General features: G+C 36.9%; 1 protein-coding gene across 4 annotated transcripts in view; it reads right to left on the bottom strand.

The window, feature by feature from the left end:
• ARHGAP42 (Rho GTPase activating protein 42) overlaps positions 1-21041 on the bottom strand; it is a 348023-nt gene that overhangs the window by 50143 nt on the left and 276839 nt on the right. For all 4 annotated transcript variants that reach the window (XM_003586932.6, XM_059875064.1, XM_059875065.1 and 1 more), the window contains 5 exons: positions 19717-19846; positions 13681-13781; positions 11849-11958; positions 10316-10394; positions 8930-8969 (listed from right to left, as the gene is read on the bottom strand). In XM_003586932.6, coding sequence (XP_003586980.1) covers positions 8930-8969; positions 10316-10394; positions 11849-11958; positions 13681-13781; positions 19717-19846 — 460 coding nt within the window. The remainder of the gene's footprint in view (positions 1-8929; positions 8970-10315; positions 10395-11848; positions 11959-13680; positions 13782-19716; positions 19847-21041) is intronic.

Consider the following 21041-nt stretch of genomic DNA (forward strand, 5'->3'; position numbering starts at 1 on the left):
CACTGAAATGGAGGTAATTTACCTGATAGTTTAATGAACATAAACATGCTCAATGATCTCTTGGAAGAACAGATGAATACAATGAGAACTTCCACAAAAAGATAGAAAATATAAGTAAATACCAAAAATAAATCATGGACCTCAAGAATACTCTAACTGAAAAGAAAAATATACTAGAGGGTTTCAGTAGCAGGCTAAATGAAGCAGCAGAAAGGATCAACAACCTGGAAGACAGGAAAGTGGAATTCATCATAACAGATCAGAAGAAATAAAAGTATTTAAGAGACCTATGGTACAATATCTGGAGAAGGCACTCCAGTACTCTTGCCTGGAAAATCCCATGGATGGAGGAGCCTGGTGGGCTGCAGTTCATGGGGTCGCTAAGAGTCGGACACGACTGAGCGACTTCCCTTTCACTTTTCACTTTCATGCATTGGAGAAGGAAATGGCAACCCACTCCAGTGCTCTTGCCTGGAGAATCCCAGGGACGGGGGAGCCTGGTGGGCTTCCGTCTATGGGGTCGCACAGAGTCGGACACGACTGAAGCGACTTAGCAATAGCATGGTACAATTTCAAGAGGAATAACATCCTCATTGTAGGGGTCCCAGAAAGAGAAGAGAGAGAGAAAAAGAGGCAGAATATTTAGTTCAAGAAACAATGGCTAAAAACATCCCTAACTAGGGGTAAGAACAGACAGTGAGGTTGAGGAAGCATGGAGCATTCCAAGTAAGATGAACCCAAAGAGATCTACACAAAGGCACATTATAACTAAAATGTCAAACATTAAGACAAGGAGAGAATCATAAAAGCAAGAAGAAAAAATAACTTGTTATATATAAGGGAAACATCATAAGATTATCAGCTGATTTCTTAGCAAAAAATTTACAAGCCACAGGGAATGGCATAATATATTGAAAGTACTGAAAAGAAAAACCATTCAACCAAAAATACTCCACAGGCAAGGTTACTATTCAGAACGGAAGGAGAAATAGTTTTCTACAGAAGTAAAGGCTAAACATCATCAACACTAAATCTGCCTTACAAGAAATGTTAAAGGAACTTCAAGATAACAAAGAAAGCCATAAAATAGTAACAAGAAAACATAAGAAAGTCAAAATCTCATGAGTAGAGGCAAACATATAGTAAAGTTAGTGAATTAACCATTTATAAACCTAGAATGAAGGTTAAAAGGCAAAAACAAGTAAAATTAACAATGACTATAATAATTAAGGGAAACAAAAACAATATATAACATCAAAAATATAAAATGAGGGTGGGAGAACTAAAAATGTTTTTAATGTTTAGAATGCTTTAAAACTTAACTTCCTCTCAGCTTAAAATAGATTACTATACATACATACATACATACATACATACATATGTTTTTTATATATGAATTCCATAGAAACCACAAACCAAAAACCTATTGTACATACACTAAAGATAATATATACACATAATGTGAAAAAAAGTCATCAAATCACAGGAAAGAGAACCAGAGAAGAAAGGAACAGAGAGAAACTATAAAAACAACTAGAAAACAAGTCACAAAATGACAGGAAGTATTAATACATACCTGTTAATAACTACTTTAAATTTAAATGGACAAAACTTTCTGATCAAAAGCCAGAGCAGCTAAACATATTTTAAAAAACACACAATAATATAGTGCCTACAAGGGACTCAATTTAGATCTGAGGACACAAACAGATTGAAAGTGAAGAGATGAAAAAAGATATTTCTTTCAAACAGAAGCAAAAGGAAAGCTGGTGTAGCTATATTTACAGTAGACAAAATGGAAGTTAGAACACAGATTGTAATAAGAGACAAAGAAGGGCATTACATAAGCATAAAGGAGTCAATCCAACAAGAGGTCATAATATGTTTGAACATACATTAACTAATACAAGACCACCTTAATATAGGAAGCAAATATTAACCCACCTAAGGGCAGAAAAATAACAGGAATGCAATAATAGCACGGAACACTAACACCCTGATTTCATGAATGGACAGATCATTCAGACAGAAAATTATTAAGAAAACATTGGCCTTAACATATTAGATCAGCTATATTTATAGATAATGTATAGAACATTCTATCCAAAAGCAGCAGAATATACATTGTTCTCAAGTACACATGGAACATTCTCCAGGATGTATTACATGTCAAGCAACAAGACAAATTTCAATAAATTTAAGCAGACTGAAATCATGTCAAACATTTTTTATAACCACAATGGTATGAAGCTAGAACTAAGAGAAAACTGAAAAAAATCACAAATATGTGGAGATTAGGTAACACACTACTGAGCAACCAATGTCAATGAAGAAATCCGAGGGGAAATCAAAACTAATTTTAAAAATGGAAACAGAAATACAACATTTCAAAATCTGAGACAAGGCAAAAGCAATTTTTTAAAAACTATTACTTTTGGCTGCCCTGGGTCTTCATTTGTGGCTCACAGGTTCTAGACTACAGGGGCTCAGTAGTCACGGTGAGTGGGCTTAGCTGCCCTGCAGAATATGGGATCTTTGTACCCCGACCAGGGATCAAATCTGGATGCCCTGCGTTAGAAGGTGGATTCGTAACTACTGGACCACCAACTAAGTCCTGGAAGAGGGAAGTCAGGCCTACCTAAAGAAAAAAGACAAATCTCAAACAATCTAACTAGAAAAAGAAAAACGAAGTCCAAAGGTAAGAGGAGGAAGAAAATCATAAAGATTAATGTGGAAATGAATAAAACAGAGGCTAAAACTATAATAATAAAAAAGATAAAAATCAAGAGCTAGTTCACTGAAAAGATAAACAAAGATGACACACTTTTAGTTAGACTAACCAATAAGAGAGAGAAGGCTCAAACAAAGCGAGAAATAAAAAAAGGAGAAATTGCAGTGATACTAAAGAAATACAAAGAATCATGGGGGTCTTCTAAGAACAATAATATGACAACAAATTGGATCAGTTCAGTTCACTTGCTCAGGCGTGTCTGACTCTTTGCGACTCCACAGACTGCAGCACGCCAGGCCTCTCTGTCCATCACCAACTCTCAGAGCTTGCTCAAACTCATGTCCATCGAGTCAGTGATGCCATACAACCATCTCATCCTCTACGTCCCCTTCTCCTCCTGCCCTCAATCCCTCCCAGCATCAGGGTCTTTTGCAATGAGTCAGCTCTTCGCATCAGGTGGCCAAAGTATTGGAGTTTCAGCTTCAACATTAGTCCCTTCAATGAATGTTCAGGACTGATTTCCTTTAGGATGGACTGGTTGGATCTCCTTGGTGTCTAAGGGACTCTCAAGAGTCTTTTCCAACACCACAGTTCAAAAGCATCAATTCTTAGGCGCTCAGGTTTCTTTATGGTCCAACTCTCACATCCGTATATGACTACTGGAAAAACCATAGCTTTGACTAGATGGAACTTTGTCTGCAACATAATGTCTCTGCTTTTTAATAAGCTGTCTAGGTTAGTCATAGCTTTTCTTCCAAGGAGCAAGCGTCTTTTAATTTCATGGCTGCAGTCACCATCTGCAGTGATTTTGGAGCCCCCAGAATTAAAGTCTTTCAGTGTTTCCACTGTTTACACATCAAGTGATGGGCCAGATGCCATGATCTCAGTTTTCTGAATGCTGAGTTTAAGGCAAATTTTTCACTTTCCTCTTTCACTTTCATCAAGAGGCTCTTTAGTTCCTCTTTATTTGCGGCCATAAGGGTGGTATCATCTGCGTATCTGAGATTATTGATATTTCTCCCGGCAATCATGACTCTAGCTTATGATTCATCCAGGCTGGCATTTCACATGATGTACACTGCATGTAAGTTAAATAAGCAGGGTAATAATATACAGCCTTGACGTACTCCTTTTCCTATTTGGAACCAGTCTGTTTTCCATGTCCAGTTCTAACTGTTGCTTCCTGACCTGCATACAGATTTCTCAGGAGGCAGGTAAGGTGGTCTGGTATTCCCATCTCTTTAAAAATTTTCCAGTTTGTTGTGATCCACAAAATCAAAGGCTCTGGCATAGTCAATAAAGCAAAAGTAGATGTTTTTCTGGAACTCTCTTGCTTTTTCAATGATGCAGTGGATGTTGGCAATTTGACCTCTGGTTCCTCTGCTCTTTTTAAATCCAGCTTGAACATCTGGAAGTTCACAGTTCATATACTGTTGAAGCCTGGCTGGGAGGATTTTGAGCATTACTTTGCTAGTGTGTGAGATAAGTGTAGCTGTGCAGTAGTTTGAACATTCTTTGGCATTGGATTGGAATGAAAACTGACCTTTTCCAGTCCTTTGGCCACTGCTGAATTTTCCAAATTTGCTGGCATATTAAGTGCAGCACTTTCACAGCACCACTGTTTAGGATTTGAAGTAGCTCAACTGGAATTCCATCACCTCCACTAGCTTTGTTCATAGTGATGCTTCCTAAGGCCCACTTGACTTTACATTCCAGGATGTCTGGCTCTAGGTGAGTGATCACACCATCATGGTTATGTGGGTCATGAAGATCTTTTTTTTGTATAGCTCTTCTGTGTATTCTTGTCACCTCCTTTTAATATCTTCTGCTTCTGTGAGGTCCATACTATTTCTGTCCTTTATTACACCCATCTTTGAATGAAATGTTCCCTTGGTATCTCTAATTCTCTTGAAGAGATCTCTAGTCTTTCCCATTCTACTGTTTTCTCTATTTCTTTGCACTGATCACTGAGGAAAGCTTTCTTACCTCTCCTTGCTATTATTTGGGACTCTGCATTCAGATGGGTATATCTTTTCTTTTCTCCTTTGCCTTTAGCTTCTCTTCTTTTCTCAGCTATTTGTAAGGCCTCCTCAGACAACCGTTTTGCCTTTTTGCATTTCTTTTCCTTGGGGATGGTCTTGATCACTGCCTTTGTACAATGTCATGAACCTCCATCCATAGTTCTTTAAGCACTCTGTATATTAGATCTAATTCCTTGAATCTATTTGCCACTTCCACTGTATAATGTAAGGTATTTGTGTTAGGTCATGCCTGGATGGTCTGGTGGTTTTCCCTACTTTTTTCATTTGAATCAGAATTTTCAATAAGGAGTTCAAGATCTGAGCCACAGTAGGCTCCTGGTCTTGTTTTTGCTGACTGTATAGAGCTTCTCCACCTTTGGTTGCAAAGAATATAATCAATCTGATTTCAGTATTGACCATCTGGTGATGTCCATTTGTAAAGTATTCTCTTGTGTTGTTGGAAGAGGGTGTTTTCTATGACCAGTGCGTTCTCTTGGCAAAACTCTGCTAGCCTTTGCCCTGCTTCATTCTGTACTCCAAGGCCAAATTTGCCTGTTACTCCAGGTATCTGTTTTCCCATTTTTGAATTCCAGTCCGCTATATTGAAAAATCCATCTTTTTGGGGTGTTAGTTCTTCAGTCGTGTCCGACTCTGTGCGACCCCGTAGACGGCAGCCCACCAGGCTCCGCCGTCCCTGGGATTCTCCAGGCAAGAATACTAGAGTGGGTTGCCATTTCCTTCTCCAATGCATGAAAGTAAGAAGTGAAAGTAAGTCGCTCAGTCATGTCCAACTCAGCGACCCCATGGACTGAAGCCTACCAGGCTCCTCCATCCACGGGATTTTCCAGGCAAGAGCACTGGAGTGGGGTGCCATTGCCTTCTCCGGTAGGTCTTCATAGAAGACTTCAACTTTAGCTTCTTCAGCATTACTGGTTGGGGCACAGGAATTGGATAACTTAGATCAAATGGATAAATTCCTAGAAACATATAACCTTCAAGACTGAAATATAAAGAAATAAAATATCTGAATAGATAGATTATTAGTAAAGAGATTGCAAAAAAAAAAAAAAAAATCCCAACAAACAGAAGTACAGCATCAGACAGTTTCACCTGTGAATTTTATCAAACATTCAAAGACTGAATATCTATCCTCAAACTAATCCAAAGAGTAAAGAAGGCAGAACATTTTCAAACTCATTTTATAAAGCCAGCATTATCCTGATAACAAAAACAGACAAGGACACATAAAAAAGGAAAATTACAGGCCAACATCTCCAATGAAAATAGATGTAAAAGTCTTCAACAAAATATTAGCAAACTGAATTCGTATATGCTGCATGCTAGGTTGCTTCATGACTGTGTGGTAGTTATGCCCAACTCTTTGTGACCCTATGGACTGTAGCCCACAAGGCTCCTCTGTCCATAGGATTCTCCAGGTAAAAATACTGGAGTGTGTTGCCATGCCCTCTTCCAGGGGATCTTCCTGGCCGAGGTTTTGAACCCTCCTCTCTAGTGTCTCCTGCATTGGCAGGCAGGTTCTTTAACCCTAGTGCCACCTGGAAAGCCAAACTGAATTCAATCACATATGAAATTAAAATAAAGAGGAAAATAAAATAAAAAGGAAAAAACAAAAAAAAAGGAAAGGATGATCATGATCATCAAGTGAGACTTGTTCTAAGGATGTAAAGCTTGTTCAACCTCTACAAATCAATAAACATGATACTCATACTTACAAAATGAATCATAAAAAATGTAGACTGTCTCCATAGATGCAGAGAAAGCATTTCACAAAATTCAGCATCTTATTATGATAAACACTCTCAACAAAGTGGGCAGAGAAGGTACATATTTTGACATAATAAAGGCTATATATGACAAGCCCACAGATAATATCATACTCATTGGTGAAAAGCTGAAAGGTATTCCTTTAAGATTATGAACTATATAGAAGAATGCTCACTGTAACTACTTTTATTCAATATAATATTGGAAGTCCTAGCCACAGCAGTTAGGGGAAAAAAGAAATAACAGGAATCCCAACTGGAAAGGAAGATGAAAAAATGTCAGTATTTGCAGATGACATGATACTATATAGAAAAAACAAACTATAGAGTCCACCAAAAAAAAAAAAAAAAAAAAAAACCACCTCTTAGAACTAACACATGAATTCAGTAAAGTTTCATTATACAAAATCAATATACAGAAATCTGCTGTATTCCTATAACTCATTACAAAATATCAGAAAAAGAAATTAAGAAAACAATCACATTTACAACTACATAAAAAAGGAACACCCTGGAATAAATTTAAACAAAGAGGTAAAAGACATACACTGAAAACTCTAAGACACTGATGAAAGAAATTAAAGATGACACAAATGGAAAGGTATACCACACTTATAAATGGGAAAAAGTAATATCATTAAAATGATCATACTAGCCAACGCAATTTACAGATTCAGTGCAATCCCTATCAAACTACCAAAGGCATTTACCACAGAATTAGAACTAATAATCAATGATTTTATGGAACCATGAAAGAATCTGATAAGGCAGATTTCAGACAAAAAAAGAATCATCAGAAAAACAAACCCCTAAATGAGTAAATAAATAAATAAAGCTGGAGGTACCAAACTCCTTGATTTCAAAGTAAACTACAAAGTTACAGTAGTCAAAAGAGTATGGTAAGGGCATAAATACAGACACAAATCAATGGAAGAGAGTAAAGGGTCTAAAAATAAACCCATATATTCATGGATAAATAATTTATGACAAAGGAGTCAAGAATATAAAATGATAAAAGGCAGCCTCCTCAATAAATGGTGCTTGGAAAACTGGACAGACACTTGCAAAGAAATGAATATAGTACCACGCACAAAAAATCAAATTGAAATGGATTACAACTTAAACATAAGACCTGAATCCATAAAAATTCTAGAAAACAATGTAGGCAGTAAGCTCCTTAGTATGTGTTGACATGAAATTTTTTTGATCTGACCTCAAAAGCAAAGGCAACAAAAGCAAAAATAAACAAGTGGGCCTATATGAAACTGAATAGCTTCTGTACAGCAAAGGGAATCATCAACAAAATGTATTGGTGATCTACTGAATGAGGGGAAAATATTTGCAAATCATATAAATGATAAGGGGTAAATATAAAAAAATATACAAAGAACTCAAACAGTTGAATAGTAAAAAACAATTTACTTAAAAATGGGCAGAGGATTTATATATTTTATTCAAAACACACACAGATGGCCAATAGGCACATGAAAAGACATTTAACACCACTAATCATCAGAGAAATGCAATCAAAATGAGATATCACTCACACCTGCTAGAATGGCTCTTATCCAAAGGGCAAAAAAAGAAGTTTTACAGAGAATGTGGAGAGAAGGGAAACTTTGTACACTATCGGTAGGAATGTATACTGGAGCAGCAACTACGGAAAATAGTACAACGTTCCTCAAGGTTTAGGAACAAACTACCATAAGATCAAGTTATACCTCTTCTGGGTATTTATCCAAAGAAAATGAAAAATACTAACTTGAAAAGATATATCCACCTCTATATTCATTGTGGCATTATTTACAATAGCTAAGATATGGACACAACCTAAATTGACACTGATGGGAGAATTGGATAAAGAAGATAAGGTATATACACAAAATGGACTACTGCTCGGCTATAAAAAAGGAAATTTTTTGTTTGCCATTTGCAACAATATGGAGGGAACTCAAAGGCATTTTGTTAAGTGAAATAAGTCAGAGAAGGACAAATACCATACGATTTCACTTATATGTGGAATATAAAAAAATAAAACAAACAAAAAAGAAACCAAACTCAGATTCATGGTTATCAGAGGGAAGGGGTTGGAGGCTGGAGGACAACTTTATGGTGACAGATGGTACTAGACTTACTGCAGTAATCACTTTACAGTTTATACAGAAATTAATTGTTTTGTTGTATAGCTGAAACTAATTTGTTATTTTTGTTGTTGTGGTTTAGTTGCTCAGTCCTGTCTGACTCTTTGAGACCCCACGGACTGTATCCCGCCAGGCTTTCCATAGGATCCCCCAGGCAAGAATACTGGAGTGGACTGCCGTTTACTTCAACTAAAAAAAAAAAAAAAAAAAATCTACATGATAACATTTCAAATAATTATTAAAACAACTTACTTTCTTCTTTCTTGCTAATAATTGCAGGCAGGGTATAAATCTAAAAAACAAAAGAAGTCAGCCAGTCATCTGCAGTTAAGGAGCCACAACAGATAATGACCAGGGTGGTACTGGTTCAGTGATATAGAAACGGAGTGTCTTGACTTCAAGGTCCTACCACTACTGTGTGCACAATGCCCTCCTCCAGTCTTGCCTCCCACTCCTTTTCCTCCCTTGCTGTCCTGCCCTGGGCAAAGGTTTACCCCTTTCCCTCTGATCTAAGCATTTCATTCCATTATCCAACACGAGGCACCATCTCCCTTCTCCAGGAAGTACCCCATGACGGATACACCTGATTGTTTCCTCCTCAAATTACCTGCTTAACGTTTTTTCTCAGCATGTACCCTAACTTGTGCTTCTTAAGCTATTACACTGTCTTCTAAATTTCCTGTAGGTCAGGGCTTGCCTCTCAACTATTAGCAGTAAAGAGACAAGTTGCTTTGTTTTTAATTTTTAACCTGTCACTGACAGATAATTTTGTAAATTACAAAAAAAAAAAAAAAAAGTAAATGTAATAAACAATCAAGAATAGACAGTCTAAATTTTTTTATTATTAAATTCAACAGATGTAAAATGACTCCTAATTGCTACAAAATTTTCCAGATCCTTAATCATAATCTTTGTACTCAGTGTAGCTTGGTAATAGTTGGTAGGACAGATTCAAAATCTAGGGTCCACACTTTGTGTAGCTCTGCTGTTGCACAGGCACTTTTCACAAGTTCTTTGCCATTTAAAAGACAGTTTTCAAGGGACAGGCTGGTGTCTTCTACTGGCTCTGTGCACTCATCCCTCTAAGCCCTCAGTGCCGTGCATCACAGATGTCATCAGTGGCGTATTCCCTTTTTTATATACGCCTCCCTGATCATTTCAAGTAAATTTATGTCAACATCAAAATATCTATTAGAAAAATGGGGATCTGGATTGAGGGAAATGTCAAGTTACAAACAGTTTTATCAAAGGAGACTTCTAACCCGTGGTCTAGGTTACCCTGAAATTTGTTCATCATGCTGATCACACTGGCCTTGCAAACCTCACACTGGCCTTGCAAAGAGTAGACACTCAAGAACTAGCAAAATAAAGCAATCCAATCAATGTAGCCAAATAAAATTATTTTTTGAAAGTAATTTTAGGGTTTTAAATTAGTCCTAGAAGTCTCCCTGAAAAATAAATTCAAAAGTTGTTGTTATGTGCCAGTGACACAACATTAGAAAACAGTAAGAGTCTCTACTCCTGATTTGCTATTTTAATATTTTCAAATATACTATATAAGGCATATAAATTTTTTATATGTACTTTGCAATTATTAGAACAATAAAATCAAAATTAGAGAATGTGTCGTATTCCTACCGGTTCCTTTCCATCCATGGCTTCAAGCCAGAGTTTTCGATTAGCTTCTGAAAAGGCTTGCAATGTGATGATCCCATGCCTATTAAAAATAAGTATTATATATATTCAATTCACTTATTTATGCCTTTAAACATATGCTGTTTATTTAAATTCTTAGTTAAAATAAATTAAAATTTGAAGAAAAAGCAGGAAAGAGAAAAAAATGAAAATAGAGAAAATAATATAGATAGGAGAGAAAAAAAAAGAAATTAAAAAATTGAAAAGAAATCCTAAGTGTTTTAGGTATAAGACTGTCTGAAGGAGGCTAGTCTCAAACTACTTCCCCTAAAATGACTGAAAAGGATGACAGAGCCACAGTCATTAAACTTCAAAACCACCTAAACGTTCCTATCACAAAATTATTAAAACCAATGGACATAGATTGATATATAAAAAAATTACTAGTCTTTCCACAGCAGTTTCAACCATAAAACAAAAATGAGTTTCTACTAATGAAAGAATCCTATTCAAAATTTCAATGAAAAGAAGACACCCAAAAACAAAATGGGGGAAAAAAAAGATATATAAAATCTTAGGGAGAGTTCAATTCACCATTGTTTAATTAACAACTTAATAGAACTCCAGTCAAAAATCCCAAAGGAATTTTTGGAGAGAAAAGTAAACTTGCTTAGCAGATCTACAAAGTATAAGAACACAGGGCCAAAACAGCTAATACTGTTTTAAAGAAGCATAAAAATGGGGCCATGTCCTACCAAATAATTATAATCTATAGTATATGTAAGCTATGATATATAACAGTGTATACAGTATGTCAGAGTGTTATATATATATGTGGTATATATTCACACGCAAAGCTAGAGTATTCAGAAGCATGGTGGTAATACAGGGGAAGAATATATTATGGAATACCACAGAGATCAAGAAACATACTTACATACTTTTCCTGACTTTGTTTCTACTCTACTTGAAATGATAAATGAGTACAGCTAACCAGTTCCGTTAGATGATGAGCTTGGCTGCACAACCTTTATGTCTCTCCCAATATCCTGTGACTAAGAATGCCCAGAACAGTGCTGTGTGCATGGAAGGCATGGAATTTCAGTGGCCGAAGGAAGCTTACGGCAAATGCAGCAGTGTCTTTTTTTATACTTTGGCACAAAGCCCCTAGGTTTCAAAACCATACAGAAAGGCTGGCCCAGGAGCCATGAACAATGCTGTCAGGTTCCTTCACTGGGAAGGGGAACTTAGTCCACAATGTGTGCTTTTGAACAAGACAGTCATTTACACGATTTTTCAGATTCTTCGCTGCGTGACATTACCCTTTGGTAGCACTCTGTGTCTAATTTATTTTTTTGAAAGCATCATGTAATCCATATTTATTGAATAAACAAGTGAGAGAATGAATTAAACATATACTGCTTTTTTAAAAAGAGACTGAAAAACAAGCACTTTATGCTGTTTAATATTTATAGCTATACACAGAAAAACATTAATCTAAACCAAATTAAAAAATACAAAGTGAAAATTTCAAACCTTTCAACCACTTCTATGTCAAAGCAGAATCGTTTATCAATTGAATCTGTCTTTCGTCGGATACAAGATTTTAATTTAAACATTTCTGGTGAGCTAGTAACAAGGCCATTCTGAAACAAGAGGTGGAACATATTTTTGACATGATGACAGAGTGAACTGAAATATATTAAATATACCATCTAAAGTTTCCATATTAAAATAACTTAGAGTACAGTTTATGTATAAAGATCAAAATTATGCCCTATTTCAATAAATATTAATACAAAGATGTCTGGCTAATGTTAACTTCCTAACTGTAATACACCAAACCATTTATTAATAAATTAATCACATATATATGTTTTATTCAAACAATTCTGAGAATTCTGCGCCTATCACCCTTTAACATATTTACTTATCATGTTAAATTATACTATAATGTGTATATATTTGAATCAGAGCTGTGGAGTATTAAATGACAGCTGACAGTTGACTCCAAATCTCAAGAGAGTTACCAAAATAATAAAGCTCTAGTAGATACTTGTTATAGCGCTATTACTATCATGCATACCATGTGATTCTTCTGCTGGTAACCCATTGCTAGCCTGCTTCTGAAACTAAACCTCTTTGCACAGAATCCAACATAAGCTCAATTCATAATTCTCTTCTATACCTGAAAAGCCATTCAATTTTAAGGAGAATATTTACCTAATGCCTGGTTAATTCTATTGTCTCTGGTTACAAATCTTATAGATTTATTAATAGAACTCTGGCTTGGTCTGTTTATTATCTCACTACTGTCACATGAACTCACTTCTGGGCAACAGCTTTTCTTACAAAAGCTTGAGTAGAAACTAAGGTGTGATTACAGCAGTTAACAACTTCTCGTGATGGTAGCAATCTTAGATTTCTTTTTCTCCGGTATGTACTCCTTTACTTTATGTCACTTTGAATCATTAGACTCTATTGAATGCCCAAGCACAATAAGTTTCAGTTGATATATTTGAATGTGTGCCTAAATTAGGTCAACATTTACTACTCCATGATCTATACCACAAATTAGGTGGGGAGTCACTTACTTTCTACCATCTTTATCTTCTAGTCGGTTAAAAGGAGGTGAGCCTCAATAATCTTTAGGATAGGAGGCGAGCCTCAATAATCTTTAGGATAACTTCCAGCTCTAGGACTCGCAGATGATGGCTCAGTCATCTTATTTGTAGGTCTCATCGTCTGCCATATTCATATCTTAACTCACAAAAAAGATTGCAAACTACATGCCATAAAGGTACTGCACTCGGCAGCACTTCCGCAGACAAAGTACTCTTAGTTTGTACTGTTCACCGCCCGTGTGAGACATTCAGTGACTGATTGACTTCAGAGGTAAAAGAGCACTCACTGATTTCTTTTGAGAAACTTTGTTGGCCAGCATTTCAGTAAGAAGGACTCAGTGCTTGCAGGGACTGTGGCATGCAGGGACAAACACGGGCTCCCACAGGAAACCACCGGGAAGAAAGAGGCGGACTTCGTGAGCCTCAACCTGCCCCTGACAACCTCTGTGGGCTGCTGGCAAACCAACACCACAAACGACTCTGCTGCCAGGAATGTGAGAGGCCATCCACCAAGGTGTCCGTATATGTAATGTAACTGCTTATAAAGATTCACGGCCAAAGTGAAAGAGAAGTACTGGCTGTTCTTTTTAAGTCATCAAGGTCTTTAGAGAGAAAACTTTTGTGACTTTTCAATGTTTAAAAATTGTGAACACGTTTATTAGAAAAATACATGCAAAAGATTTTTATTTCCATTACTTAAATAACAAGTTCAGTTAAAAGACAATAGAAAAAAAAATGACTCACCATTTTCCCACTGGACTTCATTTCTGAAACACTCATTGTAAAAGTTTTACTTCCTTTATCATATGTACAATAATGTTTAATCCATGTAAAACCAAGAGGTCCTAATGAAAGGAAGCAAACAATACAGACTGTTAACATATGAGTTGCATCCAAGTTTGTGCAGTTTTCGATGCTATGAAGTACAACTGAGGGTTTCCATAGACCATGCAAGTCAGGAACGCTTACTGTGAGTGAGAAAGGCCAGTCTGGAGCTAGAGTGGTGTAGGGTAGAGTGTCTTGCAACCAGACAACTTGGCTTAATTTGCAGCTCTGACATGTACTTGGTACAATCAAGAGTTACTTTAGCTCTCAGCTTCAGTTATCTCGTCTATGAAAGTGGTTTACCCATGGATGTGGGAAGGATGAGAAGGAACAGTCTGAGGTGCTATAACAAGTCTCCTTACATCTTCCTTTATCGTCTACTTTCAAAATTGCCAGAAATACCCTGCTCAAAATTTAGCCAGGTCATTTCATCCTTTTGTTCAAAACTCTCCAGTCATTTCCCACATCTCCCCAGATATAAACCGAAGGCTCCAAATGATCTGGATAGAAGGATATTATTGGTCTTACTGCCTTTTGCCTCCTACAGTCAATGCTAGTTACACTGGGCCCTGCTGGTCTCTGAACATGGAGAATGCATTTCTACCCCAGAGCATTTCCACTCACAGGATGACTCTTCCTTCAGATGCCTGCATGACTTACACTGTAACTTCCTTCAGGTTTTTTCCTAAATGGCCCTTTCTGTAGACATAGCTAGTATCACAACACCTTCACCATGACATTTCATTTCTTATCTCTCTCTCTCTTTTTTTTTTGCTTTACTTTCTTCTCAAAAGTTAACAGGTATATGATCAACACTTTACTAATTCATCTTATTTACTGTCTGCATCCATAACTAGAATCTGAAGCTCTATGAGAGAAGGAACAAGTGATGTTCTGTGGAATAGCATATTCTTAATCCATGGAACAGGGCCAGACACATAGTTGCTCTTCAATAAAGATTTGATGAAGGAATGAATTATTCATCTTTCTCTAAGACTTTATTGACCACAGAGCTGTTCCCTTTTAACACTAATCTAAAAAATTAAATTCAAATCTCTCTTTAAAATGAAGGGTTGGTTTCCTTGGTGTCTCAGACACTAAAGAATCCACCTGCAATGCAGGAGACTCAGGTTCGATCCGTGTGTCAGGAAGATCCCCTGGAGAATGGAAAGGCAATCCACTCCAGTATTCTTGCCTGGAGAATCCCTTGGACAGAGGAGCCTGTGGGCTTACAGACCATAGGGTCAATGGTGCTAGTGGTAAAGAACCCACCAGCCAATGCAGGAGCCGTAAGAGATGTGCATTTGTCTCCTGGATTGGGAAGATCCCCTGGAGGAGGGCATGGCAACCCACTCCAGTATTCTTGCCTGAAGAATCCCATGGACAGAGGAGCCTGGTGGGCTACAGTCCAAGGAGTCAAACACAACTGAAGCAACTTAGCATGCATGCATGTATAATGTTCACTTTCTTTTTCCCATAAATATAACCTCGCTGGGGTATGCAACCCTTTCCCACTGCATACCACTCTGTCATCCAGTGTTCTCCTTAAAAACTGGTTGATGCTGCTTCACCTGGGCAAACAGATGAATCACAAGTTCAATTACTTCATGACCTTGGTAAAAGACTTCATCTTTCCCACAGGGAAGCCAATTATCTTGCACCCAAGTGCCCCAGTGGGCTGAGTGGGTTGAAAGTGGAGCTTGTTTCCTAAAGCTTCTTCACACAGGGTCCTGTCTGGATTAACACCTGGATCTCTCTAGCAACAATTATATACAATGTTATTGCTGGCTGGGTTTTATAACAATGTATTCAAAACCAAGAAACAGAATTGTAAAAATGCACCTCTTGAGAAAAGTGTTTCATGAGCCATTTGAATTTTTTTCTGTAATAATAGTGCCTTTGGTGTCATATGTAGCTTGAATACTTAAACCACTCCAGACTTTAAAATTATGGGGTGCAGCGCTATACTTGGTAATGGGTGCAGCGCTATACTTGGTAATCACAAAGGATTACTGCAATTAACTTCAATTCTGTTTTGGGATTATTTCACACTGTAATACTTAATAATACTTGTTGATAACTCTGTTACATGTGGTGTAAAATACTTAAAGGCTTACAGTTGATTAGTGGAGAGTGGCTGGATAGAAATCCTTATAGTGATTTTACTACTTAGGAAGCAATTTATGAAGCAATATTAGCTATAATTTTTAAATAAAGCTGCTACAACACTCTGATGACCTATTAGACCCAAGATGTTTCATCCTGCCTCTATGTTAACTTCAGAACCCCATGCATTTGGTCTTCAAGTGTGCTGCACACACATGCTGCTTTCTTTAAAGTTGCTTGGCACCAGGCCAGTGCAGATGTTCTTAGGCAAGTGATTCTGAAGTCCCTAAAAAAAGTCTGGGAAAATAAAATTTATTACAGCTCTGAAGTTGCAAACCAAAACAAGTTTAATTATCTTATCCAGTGATCATCTGAGGTTGCTGAGATGATGTCTGTGGATTGGGAGGGAATTAACATTCACTGGATACCTACTAAGAGTCAACATTTTATCTAGAAACTTTCAAAGTCAGACATTATAAAGAGCATTTTACATAAAAGAAAATAAAGCTTAAGAGCAGCAGATGGTGCTGCTTTCTTCATTAAGAGGGCATGTGGTTGGAGTTCTTCCTTTTAGAGGAACAATACTTCTCAGGAGTTGTTGTAAGAATTAAATGATATAAATACAAAGTGCACAGAACAGTAAGGGCTCCTGGGAAGTACAGTGGTATTACTATGCACCACTACTGATAACAGAGACATTCTATATACATTATCTCTAATTCTTACAATGTTATTATGAGATTAGATATAAATATCCCTCTTTTAAAAATGAGGAGACTGAGCTCAGAAAGTTCCCTACCCAGAATTACCCAGTTAACAGGTGGCATAAAATTCCAATATAGCTCTATCTGACTCTGGACCCCATGCTCTTCCTGCTTAAACTGGAATCTACCAGAATGCAATTCACTGTATACCTGGAGGTGGGTAACATACAAACCACATACTCAGATGAAGTGGAGTGCTGTGTCTAAATAGCAATCATCTGCTACCATCCCATTACATCCATCTCCATTTATCAATCAGTTTATAGCTCTGACATTTACTATTGATCACTGGTTGCTAATTGTGTAAGTTTATCTGTCTTATACCTCCCACAACTGAATAAACATCTTGGAGCCATATTCTTCACCTCCTCTTCTGTTCTCCACAAGACTTACTCAGTGATAGCAAGAGCACAATCAGTGTGTCTTAGTGAAATGGTCAGATTTTCTTAATATAAATGCTCTCAAAGATTCTAAGAAGAAATCTTCTTCTTAGAATGAATTTCTTCTTCTTAGAAGAAATGAGTACTTTTTCCTCATAGAAAAATAATTCCAAAGCATATAATCCCATTCATTTTCCTTTTTAAATCCCTAGGCAAAAGGAAGAAGTGAGGATGGTAAGTGGGAATGAAAGGAGTGAGGGATTACAGTGAGGCAAATTAACACTTTTGAGAGTGATGAATACATGTGTTATGTTGACTGTGGTGATAGCTTCATAGGTGGATACATGTGACAAAATTGATCAAATAGTACATTTTAAATATGTGCAACTTATTGCATGCCAAGTGTGCCTCACTAAAGCTATAAAAACAGCACAGGCAGATATACAGTAAAATGGAGATGGATGCTGTCCGGGGAACAGGAAGAATGTGATAAGAGAGGATGCTACAAATAGAGAGGAGCCTTGAATGCCATGCCTGACCACGGCCATCACAGGAGAGGCACAACCAAGCAAGCACTGCAGAGGAAGCTGCTGGAAGCTCTCTGAGAACGGACTGAGGTCGACAAGCCTGGAGGCAAAAAAGAACAGCAAGGAGGCCAGCACAAGACTATGGAGATGGAGAGAAGGTATGGGTTCACAGGTTATTAAGGAGATAGACAGATTTGGTCCCAGGCTACAGAAACACTGGAATTGAAGATTTACCTGAGTTCTGTAGCCTATAGCAGGATGTTAGAGGGATAGGAACTCTCAGAGAAAAGGTCAGTGCCACAGAGGGCTTTATGATCATTTCAGACTGACCCAGAGAAGAAGTCAGGTATCTGAGAATAAAAGATATCAACATCAGACAGGTGCATAAAACACTGCATTCTGTCTATGCATCCAGACCCTAGATTATTAAAGGGCTTATGCTTTTAGTATGATCCAAATGTCCAATAGCTGGGGAATAGGTAAGCAAACCTTGGCACCTTCCAGTGGATGGGCTACCAAGTCGTGGCTGAACAGGACATATGTGAAGATTATGTACACAAGAATTTTGCTAGGTAATCCAAAGCTTTTTTGAGTAGAACATGATATTGTATACCCACAATGATTTTAGCAACTGTGTTAACAATAGGGGTGAGGGGGGACCTCAAGAAATAAAGTATTGCTGAGCTGCAATGAATAAAAAATCTTTGGGCAACAGGATCGTACCTCCTCTACCAGATGCAGATTTGACAAGCCTCATTATCCACATATTCCTCCACTAGGCACAGTATAAGCTCCTCTCCATGTACCCTCACACTGAGCCTCTCAAATATGGAAAAACTATTCAGTACGCAGAATCTTTCTTAGGGTCCTGAGTTAAATCCATATACTCTTGCATATATGATCAATGAATTGGTCTTTTCTCAAGAAATTTTGGAAAAACCTATTTATTATATTTTAATTATAGACTATAAAGGCAGGACATTCGATTCATCATTTTAACATCTGAAAACAGTAGACTGGTCAAGGTAGATAGCTATGAGAGGGAAAATCCTGAAACCAGATCCCCTGAGCCAGCAGCCCACTATCACCAATGTAGTAATAATTATTTGCTGAGACTACTGGATCAAACTGTTATCTGCTTCCATACTGTTAAGGAACAAATGACAATCATCTGATCATGTCAAATATAAACTACCTTGGCATATTAGTGATCATTTTGCATTATGCCCCCAAAACTTTCACAGTCAACATCTACAGCTTCCACATCTCAAACCCTTTAACTATAATGTCTTCAAGAAAACTACCCGGATCTATTGTCTAGAGATGGGGAGACTTAGGGCAATGTTACTCCATGTCATCTTCAAGTCCACACATGTGAGAAAAACTACAAAAAGTGAAAATAGGCATTTACCAACTTTTAGAGCAATCTGAGATTACTGCACAATCCACACGCGTGATTCTGTGTTTTATGAAGACCCTGGCCCATGATGTACTGGAAATGCAAACAACTGTTCCTTCAACACGAGTAAGAGAGTGCTTTAGGGCATTCTGGTTTGAAACAGAGAGTTAATTTAATCGCTCGTTCCACTTAATGACAAAAAAGGACCCTAGTTATACAAGTTTGAATGGCTTTTATTAACTTTTGTGAGAAAAACTTTCTCAGAGTGAGGCACTTATAATAATGCTCTATTGGATCTGAAGCTTATTTCCCAATACCAGGAAGTAAACAGTGCCAGTTTGATGTTATGTAATTACCAGTTTTACTCCTGAAAACTGTCAGAGCACAGAATTAAATGAAATAATGCTGCTGAAGGGGAAAACCACTACCAAAGTCACCAAGATGATTCATCTGATAAAGGCTTTGGGTTTTAATTCTCCATGAAATTTTGCATTGAGATCAGACACCATAATTAAATTGTAAAACTGAACTCATGTTACGGTATCATCATGAAAATTCTAAGTTCCAAGTTTAACAACATACCAGCTTAGAGAATCCAATGGTGAAAAGTGGAAAAACTTCCACATTCAGTGATAGTCGCTGGCCAAGCAGACCATATAGGATAAAGCTGTTAGGAATTTTAGTCTTCCTTCTTGAAGGAAAAGCAAGTAACCAACTTACGTCTCATAGAAACAGAATGTTAATCTTATGAGACATTAATTGACATCTTTGCAACTCACGTTTCTCCTGGACATACAAGTAGCCTTCCATTGTCCACTGGCTGGGTGGCCTGTAATCTTGATTGGCAGATTTCATCCTCTGCATCAATCGCTCTACCTCTTGTCGAGTACTTTCAAAATTATTCCTCGTCTTTAGTAAATAGAAACAACAATTTCATTCAGTGTTTTCTACCAGTTTTGAGGAACACCCAGTCTAAGGTTTCAAAACTACAAATGGTGCAAAGGATAACCTTGACTCTTTCAGGACTGTTCACCATATCCACCACCATCTACATTGAATCCTATGCTCTAATTTTGATCTGCTTTAGTGAAACTTTTCTGAATGACCTTCTGCATGTTTCTCTTTGAATCTGTGTATGTTATCCAATTTCCCACTTAACATTATCTAGGGAACAACTTATAGCTTTACAAATATAAGATATTAATTAAAATAACATTTTATATCCCATAATACCTAAGATAAAAAAAAAGCAGATACACAACAACTTAATTTGTTTTGAGGGTTAAAATAAATTCACATAGTTTTGATATATGTGGCACTAATCAAGAAAAAGGTTCATCATTTTTATTCCGAACACCTCTTTGAAGAAATATCACTTACCTTGTTTTCCCAAAATCCTAACATAGTTATCAGGAGGTCAATGCATAAATTAACACATAAAAATGAATAGTTTTCCAAGTTCTAACATCTTCTATTGTAGGAAGTAATTTACTTACACCATAGCAAGTTTACTTAAGGGAAGATATAGAAAGTATATGGCTTTTCTCTATGAAAATCAATTTTGCATTCAGGTCATATTATCTCAACAATACACACTTGGAAACATAAGAATAATCACCAACCTGTGAGACAGTGATGATTACCATTTTGTTACGGCCCCTAATAAAAGATCTGAATCTCAAAGTAAAGTTAGGAAAGTTTTCTTAATTGCCACTTTTGCTGCTTTTCCCTTTGAAAAATAAGGATATGAATTTTTTCCAATACTTTACCTGTCTCTTGTTCTCAAATTTCAGGAATTTTACTGCAATTGCATTTAATATGGAAATAATAAAAATACTTTGGGTTTATAATTTTCCCTTTTAATATTTACTGAGAAAGCCCAAATGGATTCCATATTGAAAAACAATGGAATGAATTGCATGTGAAATTGATTCTGTGAGAAAATCTAGGTTAAATAAAAAGCTAAATGCAAAACACAAGTAGAATAAATGCAATTACTTATTTCTCGTGCTACGCTCCAAACGCATATTTCTATTTGCTGAACATCTTTACAATAGCAAAAATCAGGTAAGGAGTGAAAGGCATGCTTTTTATAGAAAATTAA

This window comes from Bos taurus, chromosome 15 (assembly GCF_002263795.3).
Source record: "Bos taurus isolate L1 Dominette 01449 registration number 42190680 breed Hereford chromosome 15, ARS-UCD2.0, whole genome shotgun sequence".
Lineage (NCBI taxonomy): Eukaryota > Metazoa > Chordata > Mammalia > Artiodactyla > Bovidae > Bos > Bos taurus.